Source organism: Gopherus flavomarginatus, chromosome 17, assembly GCF_025201925.1.
Source record: "Gopherus flavomarginatus isolate rGopFla2 chromosome 17, rGopFla2.mat.asm, whole genome shotgun sequence".
In the NCBI taxonomy this organism is placed as follows: domain Eukaryota; kingdom Metazoa; phylum Chordata; order Testudines; family Testudinidae; genus Gopherus; species Gopherus flavomarginatus.
In genome coordinates, this window is record NC_066633.1 from 5,683,383 (window position 1) to 5,704,791 (window position 21,409).

The window sequence follows — 21,409 nt, forward strand, 5'->3', positions numbered from 1 at the left end:
CCAAAAGACAGTAAGTTTCTATCATCCCTATTTTTAAAAGATGATTACAAGGTAATGTGTATTATAGATCCAAATAGAACAGATGAAGAACCCCATCCATATGCCATTTTGCCTAATAACTTTATAAAATAAATTAATAATTATTCATTATATCAATAGTTAATCCCAGTCCTATTTCATAATATAAGATTTATTTTTAATTGTCTTTACCGTTGGGAAGGAGTGCCACCAGAGTGTATGCTTTCAGGTTCAGTAGTTGCTGCTGAGGCCAAAGACAGGCTGGAACCAGACTGAGCACTACTCAGATTATCAGCTACAGGAAAGAAAGATGACATGAAATATGACTTTGCTAAAACAGATTGCGGACTCAAGTGGGAATGAAAAATACTCACGTGTGGAAGAACATTTTGTTCCTGAATCACTGTATGACTCTTCTCGATGGACAGACTTTGGCCTAGGTTTTTTGGGTTTTGATTTGGGTTTTCCAAGTCCTTGCTCTTCCAAAATTTGCTGCTGTTTTTTTCTCAAGTATTCTTGTTTGATGAGTTCTCTTCGGGCCTTCTCTTCCTCTTTTCGTATTCGGTCCTCTTCAGCTTTGCGACTGAAAAGCAAACATGGTTTTCAGAATCTAGTAACTTCCCATTTTCTCAAGGGAAAGGATAGGTTGTAAAATTATTCCTTTCCACAGTGCAGTGTAAATGTTACAATTACCGGGCTTCATCTCTCTTTTGTTCAACTTCTGCCTCAAGCTGCTGTTTTCGGATCCGAGCCTCTTCAGCTTTCCGCTGCTGTTTTAAAAGGAATGCTGCGCGCTTTTTTGCTAGCTCATCTTCTGCTTTCTGTTCATCCTGCAGAATTGAATTTCCACATAAGATACAGAGCTTTGGAGATGGGAGATTAAACTGGACATCAACAAATACTTGAGGTCAAAAGTGAAAACTTCAAAAAGCTCATTCCTATTCTGAGAGTACCCTGAGGAATGTATAAGCTACATTCCAATCATCTGCTTTACAGGTGTAAAATAGTTTCCAAATATCTTGTGAAGTCTACACTTTTCCAGACTTCACAATATAATAAGTTAAGGAGTTGTACACTACATAAGTAGTTTTCAGCATTTTTGCTCAATAAGAAAATCTTGTGAAAATACACATCTAGTGTTCATGGAGATCCAAGGGGAAACATCAGCCTCCATCATAGTCCACTATAATTTCATTATCAAACAAACAAAATGCAGGAACATATCTTAAACTGCAAACTACACTGTGCAGAGTAATTCTCACACTGACCAAGACATCCTGTATCAGTAATTCTATTATACAAATGTATTTACTGGAGTGAACTACCACCAAACTATACTATACCAAGGCAAAGATCAAATTCACTGAAGTTTAAACAGCTTCTCTTTCAAACTAATTTAACTAGAATTTAAAGACATTGTGAAGTTGCCATGCTTGTGATACTCACTATAATTAATACTATACAGAAACACAAGCACATACAGTATCCTAGTAGCTTCTTTAAATTTTAACAGCTGCAAAGAATATTACATTTGAAAAATATGTAGTGCTTCTATAAATATCATAGCATTAATATACTTCAGCTCTAACAACTTCCCCTTACGCATTCTAGAGCTAGTGATGAAACAAAGAAGGCCTGTTAGTACATTACTTAGATTTAATATCCTTGGAGCCAGAAGCATCTTTTTGTTATACGTTTATACAGTGCCTTACACAACAGGCCCCTGGTCCAGGACCTAGGCTCCTATGCAGTACCACAATACAGATAATTAGAGCTGGCTGGAAAACAGTAATCCCCTTTAGCACAAGATTTCAAGATATGGTTTTGCAACGATCTGGAGAAAAAAAATGGACATTTCTAAATTCTTCATGTAACAAAATTACCATTCTCTGCACACCTCTACTGGGTGTTGGGGACCCTGGCAGCCCCAACTCTGAGGCAGCCCATGTGGTGGGCTGCCCTAAGGTCATGGAAGCCCTGGGAGCTGAGGCAGCTGTTGAGTCAGGAGAATAGAAGTTTAGGCTGCCAGAGAGCTGGGAGCCTGAAAATCCAGCTCATCATGAGGGCTGCTGACGTGTTGGGCAGGTAAGCTAACAGGAAACCTGGCAGGTTTTGAAACCTGCCTTGGAGGTAGAGTTCTGTCAAAACTGACGTGGTCCTGCTAAATGCTTTAATTTTGATGAATAGGCTAATTCTGATAAAAAATGCGTTGCTGAAATTTTTACGACCAGTTATGTAAATAATTCTATACCCTGTCCAGCTCAGATGAGCAGCAGAGAAACTATTTCAATACACAAAAGACAGAATTTGTGTTTTCAAAAAGGCCCACATTTGAGAAAGAAAAAGATGTAGAGCTCCCTCTCCTCCTCAACTCACTGGAAATAGGAGGCAGATACAAGAAGTTTGTCAGATGATATCAAAATTCTCATCTTCCAGCAGCTAGGCACATGTCACACAAATTTTTCACCAGTGCATGTGTTTATATCTGTCGGGAACTACCAACCACCACATCCATCTTTCGTATGTTTGCAACTCCCTGGTGTCAGGTAAATATTTCAAGCTACAGTTATCTCAGAACATCAAATGGAGAGTCAAACAATTCAAAAATTGCAGATGAAGTATTTCTGCAACTTTGAAGAGGCTTCTTAGAGTTCCCAGAAAGCAAGACAAAATGGTGGTGACAGACTGGTCTTAAATCATCTCATGGGGAACCCAATTATTTCTTTAATAGGATGTTTAAATTAACAAAAACAGTTATTTTTAATTATTCATCTCAGACAGTTTCATGTATCCCACAACAAACCTTAAAATAACAGAATGTAGTTTATGTATCTGGAAGGTATAGACCTTTAACAGGCTTTCAAAATATTGAATTATTGTTTCCATTATTTTTACCACCATGTCTCAAGTTATATAGATTGAAGAGTATCAGATGATGTCTGGAAACTGAACCACCAGAAGTAAATGATGGTTTAATATGCCTCCAGTAGCATGGAATCTAGTCATGAAGTTAACAGATTGTTGAAATTATATCCAGCTTTATACATCACATGATGAAAATCCATCTAATGACCACAAAGTGAAAGTTGAAATGTGTATTCCAGCCAATCTTTTTTTCCTATCCCAACTTTTGGGAGCAGGATAGTAAATGAGCAATAGTAAGTTACATTGCTTGTAATACATACACATTTTATGAAAGTATTCTTCCCACTGTATTTATCTTCTGAATACAGAGAATAAATCTCTTTGAACATATTAGTAAGAACATATGGGGTGAATTCCTGGCGCCACTGAAATCAATAGGAGCTTTGCCATTCACTTCAATTAGGCCAGGATTTCACCCATAAGTTTAAAGAACTCTCTCCTCTACGAAGAACTCTTTTCAGATTCAAATTTTATCATTAAAGTGCATCCACACTGTAGTGAGTTGGGCCAAAGGAGTTTGAGGACATACACACTAGATTCTAATATTAAACAAATGTCTAATGATGCTTCATATATATATGAAACTGAAAGCGTCCTGTGCTTACCTTGAAGAAAAACCCTAGCCCAGACTTCTGATCACCTTCATTAATTATGTCTGTAGAGCTATCCTGGCTTTCAATTTCTCCTTCTTCATCCGGGGCTTTTAAGTCAGACAGGTCTACTTCTATGAGATTAACCTTGCTTCTCAGTGGTTCATCCACTGGGATGTTTTCTTTTCCTGAGCCATCGGAAGAATTTAATCCTTCCTTTAAGCTGCTATTCACATCTTTGCTCATTTCAGAGATAATATTTGCATCTTTGGAAGTAGAAAGAACACATGCCCGTTGATTACTCTCATCATGGCGTCTATAGCTATCAAAGAAAAACTTATCTTGAGAGCCAATTCCATGATCTGGACTATTTTCAAAACCAGTTTCTGTTGGTGTCCTGAATGAATTATTAGAAGGAAATGGTCTTAAATGTGGTAAGGTTTCTACACTTTGTGTTGGAGTTTTAATACGTGTTGAATTTTGATGTCTGTCTTTAGCGACTTTCAGTTCAATTGGTTTTCCAGAGCGAGGACTCCGCCCTTGACCAAGTCGAGGTGGTTTACGAAGATTGCTCATTCCAGTTGGAGAGAGGGGTTCAACAAAATGAATTGATGGTTTTACTTTTTGGTCCTGTGAGTTATTTCTTGTACTTGGTGATGGTACCGTTGGAGATTTCATAAGAAGTTCCTGCTGGTGAGAAATCTTTAAGATAGCCTGCTGAAGTGTACTGATTGTTTCATTTAGTTTTTCAATGGAAAGATCACATTCACTGATATCCACCACTTCAGAACCATTATCTTCTAGAAGAGCAGCAGAAATAATCTTACTTTTTTCTATTTCATGCATAGCAGCAGATTCTTTTGATTTGTGTAGGTCAACAAAAGCTATGTTTTCTTGCATTTTCACTTTTGTTACTTCTTGTGAATCATAAAGTATTTCTTCTCTCTCTTCCTCTCTTACCAGAAATTCCTCTGACTTTGAACTCAAAGAAACTTCATCTAAATCTTCACCACTGTTCCGAGAGTATTCTTTTGCAAAGTGTTCTGGTTTAAGAGGCTGTAGAACATCCACAGCTTTCCCTTTTTTAACAACATGCAAAAAAGCTGCCTTACCCAGCTTTAGTCGCTGCCTAGCAGACAGAGCCTCCATTTTTTTCTTTTGAGCTTCTATTGCTCTTCGCTTCTCCTCCAACTGCATGTGGAGCTGTACCAGTTCAGAAGCCAAAAGATTGACATTATCTTTATTTTGTCTGGTGGGGCTTTGCTCTCGCTTTTGTTTCCAAGTTGTTAATGGTGCTGGGCAGCTCTCCGACCCATCTGGTGTGGTCTTTTGGGAACTACTTGTACTGGACTTTGTTTCATAGCTATTAAGTCTTTGGAGCTTCCGTTCTGCGAAGTTAGTCATTCTGACACTCCCACTAGTCATGGACACACTGCTAACTTGAGAAATTGTACTCAGACATGGACTTGAACGTCCACTGGCATCATCCTTATCTTCATGTTCCTTTACCTTCATATCCTCTTGTAACTTTGCTGATTCCTCTTCACCTATGTATTTAGTGACTACTGGATGGTCATCTACCACCACCAAATCTTGTTCAGCCACCTCTGCATCGAGATCTGAATCAGAATCTTGTCTCATCATAGTCCATGTGGTACTGGGAACATGTGAGTTAGTACTTTTCACATAGCTGACATTGACTTTGCTTGTTACCTCGTCATCAACTTTGGCAGTATGAAGGAAGAATCCTCCAGTGGATTGCTCCTGAGATGAAGGATCTAAACTGCTACTAGCTAATGGACTAGGAGCTTCTAATCCTGCCTCAGAGAGTGTCATTGAATCTGCAGTACAGGGATCTGCAACTGCGGTGAAATCAGAACTAGAAATTGGAGTAAAAGTCCTATTGATATCATGATCACCATGACTATTTGCTTTTTTACGGACCATAGGGAGGTGCCCCTCATTTAGCCTTTTTGTTATGAAGCCCCTTTGTTTCCCCTCACCACACTCATCCTCTTTATTGATCATTTGTTTTTCCTTTGCTAGCTTTAGGACTGCAGGCATTAAAGGTTCTAAGTAAAAACTATCTGGTTTGCTTTCTATGGCTTCACTTTGTGTTTTTGAAGACCATGCAGTTGAAACTAGGCTAGGTGCCCTGGATGACACACTCTTCAGTTCAAGGTCACCTCGGTCTGGTATTTCATCAGATCTGATTATTGCAATAAGTTCTTCATCTTCATCCTCAATTTCAACATTGTTCAGTAAACTTTTTCCATTCGTTTTAATTGATGAAGGATGAGACTGGTGTTTTGGAGTTAGATTGACAATATTTGAAGCTAGGCTGTCTTTACTGATTGATCTAGCCAGGCTAATGCTGTCACCAGATCCAGGGTCCACATCGCTACTTGTGGCATGATGAAGAGCAAATGGTGTTGGCTGAGACAGAGGCCTAGAAGAGACAGAGCCATTAAAAAGAATCTACAGATGCGAAAGTAGTCACTGCAGATTTTTTACAACATATAAAATCTGTGCTCTATTTTGAGAAGAGTGGCCTATATCAAGAGTGACTAGTGATACCAGGTGGCAATTTGAGATGCCTTGACCTTGAGAGGCTGGGCAGTGTTTACCACTTTCTGAAAAAAAATCACATCCCTTTAAGGCATCTCAAATTGTCACCCAAGGATCAAGGCACCCAAATCACCTCTGAACACATAGGCCAATGTGTTTAAGGAAAGTTAAATATCCCACGTATGCCTGGCTCCAAACAATTCAGACTACAGACTACTGCAGTCAATTTGCCATATAATCTAACCCCCGGCTTCTGAACAAATGAAGTTCTTACATCAAACAGAGCAATTACCTGGGTTTTTTCTCTGGCCATGCAAGAACTGAACCTCGTGGCTGCCCATCAACTCGTGTCAAAGAATTAGAACGATGTCGATGACCTATAATATTTTTAAATGTTTACTGAAAGCTTTGGAAATGGTGTTTTTATGTCATCATTTTAAAACATTAAATACAATCAACTACATCACCAAGAGATGGCAACATAAAACAGGTAAACCTTAGTATATTAAAGCAGGAAAAAAGAAATAAAGGCAAATTCAATATTTAAAATAGATATGAAAAGTAAAAGCTAACCTGCAACAAATGTATGTGTTTTAGGATGACTGTAGACAATACAGGTATAAAGATATCTTTAATATCAAAGATTTTAAAACAAGTAATTTAGCATTTGCTTTAATTATAAATGCTAAACTTGAATATGATCCTTTCATAAAGCCAAATTTTTAAAATAATTCTCAATACACAGACATGCAAAACACGTTGGAACTTTGAGTAGATTTGTTTTTATTGAGTATCTTACTTCCTAACACTTTTGTCAAAGTTCTCCACATCCCAGATAAGTTGCTGCTTTCTTTTTGTGCCAAGAAACGCAAATTGTTTGTGTTCATTTCTTGCACATTTAATTCAGGAGCACACTCGCTTTTGAAACGAATGATATTGATAATACTTTGCACTCTTACAATATCTTTCTTGAAGACATCTTAAAAATCCCTTTAATATCAAGAAATGTATATTGTCAATATTAAATTCTGAAGTAATCTTTAACACAATAAATACGTAAGTGACTGCATCCTGATTGACTGTTGCTTAATTCAATTTTAGATTGTTCACTTATAAACCACATATAGTAACAAATGCAACTCATCTCCCCACCTTTCCCTTGGCTACTTGGCTCACTGAACACTGTCATACAGGTTTGAGACGGAAGGCTTACCGGAGCTATCCTCCCCTTGCAATGATTTCTGTTGCTTCTGTCTCAAAGGCAGTAATGGATGGGATGGGCTAAAGGCAGGGCTTCCTTTGCCACTAAGGAAAAAAACAAAAACAACTTAATCACTATCATGAGAAATACTTTTCTAGAGAGGTAGAAGAAAAGTGACATACTTGGAAAGTTACCTGATAGCTGATACCCTACCATTCTTGCCAAGCAAAAACGTATCACTAAATAAAAGAACTGGTAAAAGTTATTCTAAGCAAATATGGAAAATTAAAATCAATATTTCAGTTACAGTATTATACATTTCAGTCTACTACTGGAAATCAGATTGACATGTACTACTTATCCACATGCAGTGATCTTAATATGTAACTTAATTTACTTTATTTAACAGTACACTGGAGACAAATACATGTATAACTAATAAAAAAAGAGGACAGAGGGAAGATTGAGTAATTTTATATTCTTAACACACCTCTTCAAAAGTAACCTAGAGTTAAAGATTTTAGTTTAATCTTATGATTAAATCTGAAAGAGAATAGAATATTAGAAAAGAAACCCAGGGAGCTTTAACCAAAATCAATTAAGAGAGATTTTACATATCCAGAATAGGCTACTAAACTGAAGCAACCATTTGCAATATGATCTGTGCCAAAGTTAAATATATTGTCATGAATATGTGAAAATAAAATACACGTAGTCATGAAAACTACAGGGTTACAAGGCAAACCAAAATGCCATGCTGTAGCAGATTTTTGTGGTTGTTACTTCAAAAGACAACATCAACCAACAGACTGGCTCCTAAAGTGCTACCATCCACAGCTCTGCTACCTCAACTTCTTAATGGATATTTCTCTCTAAAATAATAAAATAATAATCATAAACATAATAATTTGAACTTTTCATACAATTTAGCGGGTTCTAAGTTAACTAACAACTCAGGAGAAAGACCTGCTTGTCATTGTGGACAGTTCAACGAATCCCTTTGCTTTACATGCAGCAGTTGTGAAAATTAAAATATTAGGCTGCATAAAGATTACGATGGAAAGTAATACTGAAAATAATATGCCACTGGTATGTCCCCACCTTTCATATTCCCTGGAAAGAGATATAGTAGTAATAAACAAGGTTCAGAGATAGTAATAACATTTATTAGAAGCAAGAAAAGAAAGTGTCCATACAAAGAGAAAAGAAGGGGACCATTTAGTTTAGGGAAAACAAACAAAGGCGGGGCGTCATAATGTATAAAATAAAGAGAAGACAAACTGGGTGATCCTATTTACCCGTTTTCATAATATATGAAAAGAGAGATGTTGATGAAATTTGAAAGGCTGCAACTTTAAAACTGAAAAGGAAAAAAACTTATGCAACAATTGATCTGTGGGATTCATTGTCACAAGACATTATTGAGGCCAAAACCTTAATAGAATTCATAAAAGGAATGGACATTTATATGAATACTCAGAACATCCATGGCTGCATTAGAGAGGATTATTAAAAATAAAGGTTTGAAGGCATATAAACAGCCTTGCTTCAGGGCACAAGCCAACTTCTCAGGAGATTAGGAAGAAATGTCCCCTGTGGGCAGGTTATTGCAAACTGCCCAGTTCAGGGTCTTGTACCTTTATTTCTGGCAGCTTTTATGGTTACTGAGAGGCACGATAATGTACTAAATGAATCAGTGGTCTGATCCAGTAAGGCAATTTTTACACCCCTATTTGTGTCCTGATCAATATCATGTGAAGAGATGGTAGTCCTTGACTTGGTTTAGCTAATAGCTTCACAGGCTTTAGCATAGATAAGTTTTTTCTCTCAGTGCACTCTCCTCCATACTGAATAATGCTACTACCTCTCATAAAAGCAGTTCACCAGAAGGTGTATCTCCATTCTCTACAAAGAATAGGAATCGTGAAGCTGCACCACCACTCCAAGAACAGCTAGGTTATGCTATTATTTTTGAGGGGAAAAGGGCTTCTCTACCCCAGAGTTGCCAATAACCTGGCAGTTATTGACTTCCAGTTCTTATCAGCATGGAAAGCAACATAAGAACTGAGATCTGTTTTTCCCCTCAAACATTTCTCTTGCTTACTGTTTTCTTTTTCTTCTTCTGTCCATACAGTGGACTGATTTCAGTCTGAGTTTTTGTTTTGTTTGTTTCCTGTACAGTCATTCACTAGAAATTATCAGTAACACTGCCATTCCAGAATAGCTTTCATTTTTAAAAATTGCCTAACAGAGAATTAGTACAGCTTCAAATACAGTGATACTGCGATCATGATTAGAGTTTTTCACTCATGCTATGAAGATCACATATACCACTGTCAAATATTTCCTTAACCTTGAGAATTGTGCACGTTTTAGAGACTGGGTGCAAAGACCTTAAACTCACATACATAACAAAACCAGATAGTTTAGCAGTAATAGAAATTCCTAGATTACCCAACTGGAAATAGAAGCAAGACGATGAATCTAGAGACAGAAAAACAGACTTACAGATAGCCAGATTCTTCAGGGTGCAGGTAATACCTGTTGCAAGCTTCTGGGGGTAGCTGAATTGAAGGCTGCAGGTCTGCTGGATTTGTACTAGCTGGACTAGCCATGAAACTTCGTTTAGTTGCATTGGAAATAGGAACAGGTGGACGACTGCTCTTCTGCTGCAACACTGTTTTAGCTGCATATATTTGTATAAGTGTTAGCACTACTTCAAATTACAACAACAATACTAGAAAGTAGTACAAAAAATCATGTAGCCTCACTGCAGAAGCTCAGAATTAAAATATCAAGAAACTTTAAATTTCACTTTAGTTTTTGCAACATTTATGATTCAGAATAGTTAAAATACAGAATAATCAAATTTATAACATATGAAAACTGACACTGATGAGGAATCATGAAACTCAGATTAATTAGAGCAAACTGGAATAGTGGCTTTTTAATTAAAAATAACTATCTGTGGATGAATTACCTAACTCACTGTACATGAGACACATGCAAAGTTGAACCCAGATCTTCAGAGGCAACAGTACTATACACAGTTACCTACTTTATTTTGCTCTGAGTCACAAAGGTTACAAAATCTAAATTTTAGACTAATGCAATAAAGTTTGAGAATGAGAAACTTGGGATCAATTTCAACAGTTTCAGCAAAAAGATTATTCTATTAAGTTTTAAGCATATAAAAACTTCACCATAATTCTCATTTCCTTACACATTTTTCATCTCATTTTCACAGCAAGTTAGCTCAAGTGAGGCCTGCCACTTTGTGAAACATTCAAGCTACAGAGTGATCTGATTAGCAGTTGGAGAACTGTGCTAACTCCAACAGCCCAAACCTGCATCCCCACTGCATTACTAGCTTGACCATCACCTGCCCTCGATCTTCAACCAATAGCACCTGGTGCACCAGTTTAAATCACTACTTAATTCAAGCTACAGATTTTTGTGTGGACGTGAGTTGGGTTGTGAGCAACACTTGATTATACCTGAAGTTAATACTTCAGTGAAGACAAGCCCACATGAGTATTCATTTAAACAAGTTATGAGATTCAGAAGCAGCATTTTATAATGTGACGTGATTCTAAAGCACTTCAGGTAACGGTACAACAAAATAAAACCAAGGTAGAGCTCCACTACTTCCTGCCCCCGACCTTACTGTCTGTATGTGGAAGTCACTAATGAAACTTTCTAAAATTTAATTTTAAAACAGCACTTTTTAGAACAAGGTTTTGTGCTAAAAAGCTGCATTACAAAAGAAGAATCGTAGTGACATTCAATAAAGATGGGACTCAAGTCAGCAATGTTTCTAAGTCCGTCACTGATAGGAAGATGACTGAGAATTTTAAATTAAATACCTTTCATTTACATAGTACATTTAATCCCGAAATGCTTTAACTCACATATGTAAACCAGGACGTCCAACTCATTGGGAGGAGAGGATCGAATTCCATGTTTTAATTACAATCCATAGGCTGGTATAAGCCATGCTATGCACAGCAGAATGCTCTCTCTCTCTCTCTCTCTCTCAGAGGGAGAATATGGCTTTTATGCAGAAAAAGAACTTAAATAATTTGTTCAGTGCCCTACTGCCGTATTGACTCATTCAGAAACTATGAGGTTTTCTTAGGCCCACTGTTATTCCTACCTTTATTTTTCTATTCTCTTTTGTATTTCTTTCCCCCTGCCTTGTCTTTGAGCCTCCTCTATTCTCTTCTCTGCATATCCTTCCCTGCAGCAACTCCCAGTTCTCAATCCCCATAAACTGCAATCCCACCACCTCCTTCCCCATTCCTTCTGAAGAAGTTACCAAGAATGACATGGTTATGTTGGCAACTAAATGTCACCACTGGACTTTATAGCTGGCACTTCAATCAGATTACTAGAGGATGGGGAGTTCAATTCTGAGACACTGTTTCAGGCCGTCTTCAGATTCAGTTCGGTTACATTCTGTTCACATCTGGAATACTCTCTGTAGCCAAGTACTAAGAACTCATTTTTGTTTTAAAATGAAAGCTGAGATTCTGCACAATCTCAATATGTCTTGTGGGCTGGATCTTGCCCGGGGTCATGTTTTGACACTCCTCATATATAGTAATAATTCCACTTCTTTCTGAAATGTAGCTATTTCCAAGATGAAGAGTAACACTTATTCAAGAGTATACATGAACACTGCACAACAGATTAAGAAACAGATGTGAATACTGTACCCAACAAACTCCAGGGGGAATGAAAGCACAGTCCCTATCACTGTGAGCTATACCATATAGCAGTGGATTAAATAATACACTGAGCATGGAAGGCAAAGATGTGTTACATCAAGGTCTTCTGTTGGAACCGAATATAAAAAGACAATTGTTACTGCAGCACTTGAAAATAATTTTAAGTATTTTGAATTACTACACTTGTTTTTAAAGGGCTGAATCATCTGAACATTCAAACAAGATTTTAATAGGTGTTTAATGGAAAAGATTCCAATGTTGCAGAAGAAATGACCTACGGCAAGCTCTCTGGCCTCAGTTCTGCAAGCATAGGCAGATAGTGTAAGTAGTCACAACTTACTCTACTGAAGTTAAAATTACATGACAGACCTAACAGATGAATTCAGAAGTTCAGATTAGTCTGGTAAAGAAGTAAGATGCTTTAGGTCTTCAGTTACAGAGGATCCATGACATGATGAATGAAAGAAATTCACCTTTGGCATTTGAAAAAAATCTCAAGAGGACAAAAATAAATCTTCAACTGCAGTTTGTCAAACTGCATTAGGATTTTGTTGCACCATTTAAAATTTGAGGTTTTTACTGTAGTTTAACTCCCTCCAAAGTTTCAAAAGGAGTTAAGTGAGTCATTAGCACTACTACAACAAAAGCAAGCAAAAAACCCCCAAAGCTGGAGAAAATTATATGTAAACTCATAATTATAAGTGGAAATGATCTAGTGATCAATTTATCTTCATTGTATCTGATTTGATGGTGCTCCTATGAAGTTTTAATTAACAACAACGAGGAAAAATGTTAACATCCTTCTCCTTTCATAGACTGGAAGTTGCTAGAGAACTATTTAAAATAATGTGAAACATGACACCAGAAGATACAATTACACATCTTTCAATCCACAGCTAGATCTCAGGGCAATTTTTTTTGAAAATGTAAAAATTTTCAAGGAACTTCAAAGAACAAAATATTTTGGTGGCAATCAATGGAGAGAACAATACAGTAAAAACAAGCAATTTCATTAATTTATATTTGTTTAAACAAATACAATACAGAATTAATATTTACCGAAAAGTCAAAATATCTCACCATCTTTTATTTCTTGAATGTCCCTGGGCTGTACAAAGTCTGGCTTGACATTCTCAAACCACCAGAATAGTTCCGCAATGAAAACCATAACGTTAGGCTTTAAAAAAATAAAAAAAAAATAAAAAGTTTAGGCTAGTGCCTTACCTACATTTTGCTTAAAAATGTGTTTTCCATTACATCTTACCTTCAGAACTGAAGGAGCATATAGCATGTCCTCCAATGTAAGGTAGAAACATTTGTTTAGATACTCATTTGAGAATTCTCTCAGAAGCTGAATATTATAGAGGCTGTCTGCAATTGAGGTTACCTCCTTCAAACAGATATCTGGTGGGGAAAGAAAAAGTCAAAGATTACTGAAACTATCCTGGTGAACTGAATACTGGGTTCCCAGTCTATTTCATAGCTACTGTAAACAACACATGTAGGAAAAAAACATGAACCCTCAGCTTCAGAGCAGGGATATAGGAGACTCCAATTCAGAAAACTGCTTGAACCCCTTGAAAGGATACCTATAGACCAGCAGCAACATTTATTCTACCAGGCAGATGGATTTTAAGCACCCTTGTAGCAGGGTTATGACTGCTACAATCAATTTTGGAGACAAATTTCCAGAATGAAAAGTTGAGGAATCCTTGGTGATGCATCTGAACTGGTCCTAAATTGAAATCAACCATCATAATGAAGAAAGTCACATATACATGAAAGGAGGAAGGAACAAACATAGGCATAACAAAACGGTTTTGTATTCAATTTGGAACACCCATCCAAACAAGGCCTTGTAAACCTCAGTGATAGGCATGGTAAAACAACATCAGCAGAACACATACAACCATGCCAACTGAATAAAAAGCTGTTCTGAAGCAGCAAACTTTATTGCAAAGAAAAAAACATTGCTTCCATTATAAAGCTACATAACTCCTGATATTGTACACTAAAGCAGCAGAACATTTAAAAAGTATACATCTGAGTGCCAGATTAGTGCATCACCATCCACAGTCAGACTTTACAAATTGTTAGCTAAGTAACTGTGTATACTTTGACAATTATTAAACAAAATAGCTACATCACATTATCTTTACCTTATTTTTCTTTCCAGAACTTATTTAGAGTTTAAAGAAATGGAATACGTTCTACTGTCTGGCTTTTAAATCTTGTTTTTAAATATTTGGCATTTATATGCTGCTGTCTATTAAGATATTACTTTGAACAAACTGATCGAAAAGGGAAAAAAAACTGAGATAACTCCAGGAATTGGAGTTTTCAAATGGAAGAATCAATTGAACATATGGCATTTTAAGCCATTCTGCACATATGTAAATAACTCCACAAGGTGCAAGGTAATGGAGACTCATTCTGAGTGAAAATTTAATAAAGGAGAGCAGAAAATTTAATAAAGGCGTTAAACTTAGAAATATGTATAATTCAATGAAGAAAAGAATCATACAGGAAAACAAATACCTGGAAAATAAATCTCAGGGTAGTGTAAGTTTATGATTTGTATATTCCAAAACATTCAAAAAAATTTATATTGCAAGTATGATTAATATTTTTGCCATTCATACAGAATTTGATAACATTTAATTTGTATATGTGGAAAAATTTAAAGATAAATGGACATTTGTATACTTATTTCTTTTCCTGAGACTAAGTTTGAAGCCAAATTACTAAAATAATTCCTTTTAACAAAAACACATTATCAGATGTACATCTTTATTTTGTTTTACAGATCTAGGATCATCTGAATTTATTTGATATGGAATTACAGTAGTTATTTTCTTCAGAATGCCTTTGGATGCAAAGTAATGAACCAAAAGGATGTTGTTTTAGAAACACCAAATACTGATTTTATGAAAAATTTCTGTTTGTCTAACTTGAAGTTAATTTTGGACAACAGATTAATTATTGTGTTATGCTATATTTTGTTTAACAAATACTACAACGCAGCACAAAAAATGACCAACTGTATATATTTTTATGTTTCTAGTTGAATTTTTTTAATCAAAGTAATTTAAAAAAAAAAAGTTTCCTCACATACCGTCTAGCTTCATTTGTTCTGGGCAATAATAGTGTATCACAGCTAGAAGAGCAGCACCATCACTGCCATCCTTCATCAGGTCTTCAAGTAATGGGAAATAAGGTAATTGCCTGCTTGAAAGATGGTCTCGTCGATAACGCACCTACATAAAAATTATGTTTTACTGCATAATTACTGAAATACCTTTATGGTGCATCTTTAGTTTTAATTTGTTATATCTACTGTGAATCATTTAGAACGTAGTCTCTTCCCTCAATGGAAGTCAAGTTTGAATACTATTATACTTACTTTTTAACATTTTTCCATAACATTTGGAAGCACTCACCAACACCAAATCTAACCTATTTATTTTTAGAAACTAAAAACAGATTAAGTCAAGCTCCACCCACGTAGAGGTGTGAGTGCAACAGATCAAATTCAAAAGACAAAGATGGCTAAGCCAAACTCACTTAAAACTTGAAAAGCCAATACAAAACTTAATCATGGCCAGGGTGCCCCCTACTAATATCAACCCAGACTTCACAGGCAATGAGTTATTGTAGTTAAACTTCTCTTGAACTGATACTGAATACCATAGGCGATTTCATCAACATACAGTTTTGTGCAGCAGAAAAACAAATTGGGGTGAGATTTTCAAAAGTGCTCATGAATTACAGCAAAGTTAGAAGCCACAGAAGTCAATGGCAAAACTCCCAAAGATTTCAGCATGAGCAAGTCAAGTTAATACTGAGCACTTCTGAAAACCCCACCCTAAAGATTTTTGGGAAGTAGGAGCTGACTACTCAAAGTCATCTAACTACAGAAAGTAAAATCATTTGGAACTGCTGCTAGGCAATTTTCCAAACTAAAAATTACTTAGTGTTAATATTCTTAAGAAGTCACATGCTGGTTAGTAAGGTACCTCAGAGTTTAAGAGTGTGCTGTTTAAGTTCTAGCTAATTGATGGAATGACATCACAATGAGTACACACTATGAATCCTAGTAGGAATCCTTTTTAGAATGAAAATATTCATTGATACAGGAAGGGCCTAAAAAAAAAAAAATCTACATTTGAGAAACTATTTTGACTACTATAATCTATTCTAAATATATACATAAAATGCATTTATTTTTAAAAATCATTTTTTCCTGAATGATACTATACATTCTGCAACACAGCTCAGGAAAGGTGTGTCGTTCTACATGTATATATTTGAGGATGGCACCGGCTGAGAAAAATTCTATTCAATGGAACAAAGGTCACTCAGATTAAAAAGTAAGAAATTAACTAGTTGACAGCATATTTCAAGTTATGTTATATAATACATAAAGTTTAGCTTTAAGTTTCCATTGCAAAAGATATGTAGCTCTTTCAGTCTTAAATAATATCTATTTTGTATGAAGAGAGCAGTACATAATATTTGCTACACTGTAGGTAAAGCCATCTTAATTTTTTTGGTAGAACGTTTGTTTTCTTTACCGGGTGCCGATTTATTTTTTCCCCAGCCTGGAGCTCTCCATACATATGTAATGTAATGTTAATCATACTGTACCACACGCACATACTCCACTGGTTCCAGCATGCAGTGCGATAGGGCATGCATCAGATCAGGCTTACACAAAAAGAAATAGTAAGATATATGATGGTGATTAATAAATCATGAAACAATTAAATCCATTATGCACTGGAAATGTGGTTGCTAAATCAAATAAAATGAGTACCTATACTAAGGTGATCTGGTTAGTTTCAAAAGTGTATTATTTACATGTTGTTCAGTAGAGTTAAGTAGTTTAAAGATGAACTTCAAAGATTTCTCTTTAAACCTCAGATTACTAAAATGAAAAACTTTTATATCCATTTTAAATATAGTGCCAATTTTTTTTCCATTAAATCTGAGCCAGTCATCAGCAATTCTTAGCACTCCAAACTGTAGGCTCCCTCATTTCCTTTACTGGAGTGAAAGGCATTACATCCACAATAAGAAAAGAAAGTCTGAACAATCCATTCCATTCGAAATCATTATTTTCAATCCATTATTCTCTTAAACCTGCGTCTTCTGTGCTGAAATAACTGTTTAATTTCAGTATAAAGTGGAGTATCCCTGTTATAAAATTAAAGCACTGAAAGTGACATAATGGAGGGCGCACAGTCCTGCGTGATCTACAGAGCACTGGACTGGGAGTCAAGGAGATTCTATTCCTCACTCTGCCAATGACTTGCTTTGAAGCTTTGGACGAGTCACTTCCATTCTCTGTGCCTGTTCGCTCTCACACCTTTTGCGTGTCTTGACTATTTAAACTGCAAGTTCTTTGGGCATGGACTGTTCCTTGCTATGTGTTTGTACAATGCCTTGCACAATAGGGCCCCAACCTCAGCTGATGCTTTTAGGTATTAATAGTTATTTTGATTGCTCTCTTGAAGCAGCACAGAGCATGGATCTCAGATAAGCACAGTTAAATTCAAACACACATTTGGATTGATATTAAGCATGAAATAATATATCCTAAAATGAAAATATTTATAAAATAATTTAAATGGGTTTTTCAAGCTATTTTTTGGTGACTAACATCATTATGGCAGAAAAATGGAAGCCCCTAACTCTCCTATGAAATCCGCCTGTTTTAGGAACTCTGGTAGCACAAAACAACACTAAAAGCAGCATATCCAGCCATTGGAGAATTCCCAGTGTATGGGAATTCAGGGTTGCCACTGCTGCTCCCATGTCACCTATCCCTGCATCCAGCTGACCTTAAAGGCCATTCTAATTTGTCAGCAACTAGCCTGGCAGACAGAGGATTGGGAAGGGGCAAACACAACCTACAGACACCTTAGTGCATCCCTTTGGGCCTGCATCAAACACTTCTGGTCAAGACCAGATAATATAGCTCAGAAAATCTTCTGGACACATTATTTAGGTTCAGGGAAAGCTAAGGATCGTCTATAGACATGATCAGCACTAGGTTTTAAAAATTTCATATTTTTTCCTGCTTTAGGATCTTTCAAATTAATTTACTTTTCAGGGCACTTCAAAACAAAGAGAGCAATTAGTGTGCAGTACCATTGTTTTAGTCTGGGTATGAAGCACTAGGTAAACACCTGACTCAGTGTCACTTGTGGTACAGACAGACAAGTCATGAGTGTGGGGTAAAAGGACAGATTTGACTACCCTATGACATACTCCTTTATGTCAGATATTTAAATAATTTAATCTGGGCCTCACATTTAGCTCAAACAAATAAAAGGTGGGAATGGTGTGGGGGGGAGCAAACCAGCAGTTCTTTGCAGAAACACAGGAATGGCTGAGGGATGAGCAACTGCATTTACTGTGCCCTCCCCTCCCAAATTTGGCACTCTTTCCAGTTTACAACCAAGATGATGGTTCCCATGCTCCCAAGATGATGAAAATGATGAACAACAAAGGAAATACTGCAAGAGACAGGGAAGGGATATCACAGCCAAGGAGGAACTGTGGAACAGGAGAACACAGAAAGTTTATATATAGGGCCCTACCAAATTCACAGTCCATTTTTGTCAATTTATGGTCACGAGATTTTTTTTTAAGTCATAAATTTCATGATTTCAGCTATTTAAATCTGAAATGTCACAGTGTCGTAATTGTTGGGGTCCTGATCCAAAAAGCAGTTGTGTGTGTGGCAGAGGGAACGGGGGACGACGGAGGGACAGACCTTGTTTGCAAGGTTATTGTGGAGAGGTTGCAGTACTGTTACACTTACTTTTGTACTGCTGCTGGCGGTGGCACTGTCTTCAGAGTTGTGCAGCTGGAGAGCAGCGGCTGCTGGCCGAGAGACCAACTCTGAAGTCAGCAATGCAGAAGTAAGCATGGCATATTATGATACGATATTGCCACCCTTCTGCTGCCTGCAGAGCTGGGCCTTCAGTCAGCAGCTGCTACTCTCTGGCAGCCCAGCTCTGAAGGCAGCAACACAGAAGGATGGCATGGTATGGTACTGACACTCTTACTTCTGTGCTGCTGCTGGCGGGCTACTGCCCTCAGAGCTGGGTGCCCAGCCAATGGCCACTGCTCTCTGACCACTCAGCTCTGAAAGCAATGCAGAAGTCAGGGTGGCAATACTCCGACCTCCATAAAATAACCTTGTGACCCCCTGTAACTCTCTTTTGGGTCAGGACCCCCCCCCCCCCATATGAGAAACACTGGTCTGCCCTGTGAAATCTGTATAGTATAGGGTAAGAGCACACAAGACACCAGATTTTACGGAGGAAGACCAGATTTCACAGTCTGATATGTTTTTCCATGGCCGTGAATTTGGTAGGGGCCTATTCATATAGCTTGCTACCCCAGCCAAAAGCAAGTATGTTTGTACAATATAAGTTCAATTCCATTAAAAAAAACCTCTTTTCATGTAGGTACTTCTGCCAACAGGTGGAAGGAAAGTCTCCCTGAATCAGGCCTAAAAATATGTTAATTACATTTCTCCCTAGTATGTTTACTCTATTTTCATTAAATCACCAAGGATGCACTTCCACCAGCTGCAGTAACTTAGTGTTCAGGTGTTTTACCATCATGTCTTCTAACCCACCTCACTGGACAATGGGGTCTGACATTTGCTGGGTTACCAACGGAGTAAACACTGGCAAGGGAAGGCTCAAGCCTTCTATTAATTGGGTTAGGATTCTAAGGGTGTTATTGTTAAATAAACAGAAAGTTAATAGTTTGCAGCTATAACTTGGCTAAAAAAACAACAACAAAGTGTTATATAAGGGAGTGCAAGAAATGCATCTAATGAATTACTACAAAACTTAAGTACCTATTAAATTTAAATTGACCAGTTTTTATCACTTTAGTGCTGTAACAAATGTCTACCTTGAGCAAAAAAGCACAATTCCTGAAACTTTTAATTTTCTCTTACTGTAATTTTATTTCACCCCATCTCTCACTCTTGTATTTCTAACACAATTCTGAAGTTCTAAAGTGCTGTATATAGTGATGATTATGCTGTATGTACAGTATGTAAAATCATGTTATGGAAACTAAACTTTATTTCCAAAAACCTTAATTAGAAAGATTTTTAACTCTTTTGTGTAACGAGCATTTTAATGGAAGCAAGTACTTTGAAGAAGTTTAAAAGCAATGGTTTTGTGCAAGACAATTGGTGTAAAAGTAGTTCACTTACAGGTACTAATTTCCAATACCATTTGGAAGGAGACTGCTCAGGAAGCAAGGAAAGGAATGTAGGAATAGGAGAGGAACATCAGCAGAGCAAGTTATATACAGTAATACTTAAATGCACTTAAGCAACAAACACTTTCATATTGTAGAGGGATGCTAGTCCAAAATATCAATTTTAAAGCATTACAGTGAAATCCAAGGTGTTCAACTGATAACCGAATTGTTAGCAGGATCCTCAAGACCACTTGTAAATTAAAAACAGCACATAAACCTTTAAAATTGAAGCATGTTATTCTGTGTCAAAGGATCTGAAAAAATAGTAACTCTTCTTCAATATGGAAAGTAAAATATCTTTGCCTCATTTATGCATATTACAATTGTATCCCTTTACTCAACAGTGCCAATTTGAGGGATAAGCATAAGAAAGATTTTTTAGGCTTCATTAAGACATACATTGAGATTATCAGTATTGTTTATTTATTTATATTGAGGAAAATCCATTTTACATTCTCCAGTAATGAAAGTGTACTATATCTTTGCAACATTAGTGCATTGTAACATAAGTTAAGGGAGAATAGGGTAAAAATTGCACACACACAGATGTACCATTCGAATGCTTAGAACATACTTATTAAAGTTAGATTAACCTCCTGAATTTCCCTGCTATAGTTATTTTATGCACAAAGAATCTGTGCCTGAAAGGACTTCAAAACGTATGCTGTATGTTTTGTGGTACTGAAATCATAGACTGTATTTACCAAAATCATAGCATTCAAAGCTATTTCAATACTAACCAAAACTTAAAAAGATAAGACAAAAGGCACTAATGGGATTAAAGGGAAGTAAGGGCATTACAGATAAATAGAAAACAAATTGTTTACACAAAATCTCAAATGAATTTCACTGGGGAGGATACCTCATATCAATTTTATTTAAAAAGAACTGAAACTCACTTATATCCGATTCTACAGCATGATTTCAGTTTTAACTGACAATGTTCATAATTCAGCTACTAAGAAAATTAAATATATTTTACCTTTTGGTGACCTGGGCTTTCCAGTAATTGCTGTTTTAATTTGACCTCTTTCTCTGTTATCTCTCTCATTTTAAGGTTCACCTAAAATAATAAAGGA

General features: G+C 36.6%; 1 protein-coding gene across 3 annotated transcripts in view; it reads right to left on the reverse strand.

Moving 5' to 3' along the window:
* CAMSAP1 (calmodulin regulated spectrin associated protein 1) overlaps positions 1 to 21,409 on the reverse strand; it is a 44,150-nt gene that overhangs the window by 7,947 nt on the left and 14,794 nt on the right. Inside the window, exons 5-16 of one of the 3 annotated variants that reach the window (XM_050926672.1) lie at positions 21,313 to 21,393; positions 20,281 to 20,313; positions 15,148 to 15,289; positions 13,297 to 13,436; positions 13,113 to 13,209; positions 9,844 to 9,988; positions 7,315 to 7,406; positions 6,394 to 6,478; positions 3,549 to 5,982; positions 712 to 848; positions 393 to 601; positions 211 to 313 (exon numbers count right to left, since the gene is read on the reverse strand). In XM_050926672.1, coding sequence (XP_050782629.1) covers positions 211 to 313; positions 393 to 601; positions 712 to 848; positions 3,549 to 5,982; positions 6,394 to 6,478; positions 7,315 to 7,406; positions 9,844 to 9,988; positions 13,113 to 13,209; positions 13,297 to 13,436; positions 15,148 to 15,289; positions 20,281 to 20,313; positions 21,313 to 21,393 — 3,698 coding nt within the window. Of the gene's footprint in view, positions 1 to 210; positions 314 to 392; positions 602 to 711; positions 849 to 3,548; positions 5,983 to 6,393; positions 6,479 to 7,314; positions 7,407 to 9,810; positions 9,989 to 13,112; positions 13,210 to 13,296; positions 13,437 to 15,147; positions 15,290 to 20,280; positions 20,314 to 21,312; positions 21,394 to 21,409 lie in introns of all 3 variants that reach the window. The other 2 variants (XM_050926670.1, XM_050926671.1) reach the window with 2 other exon arrangements.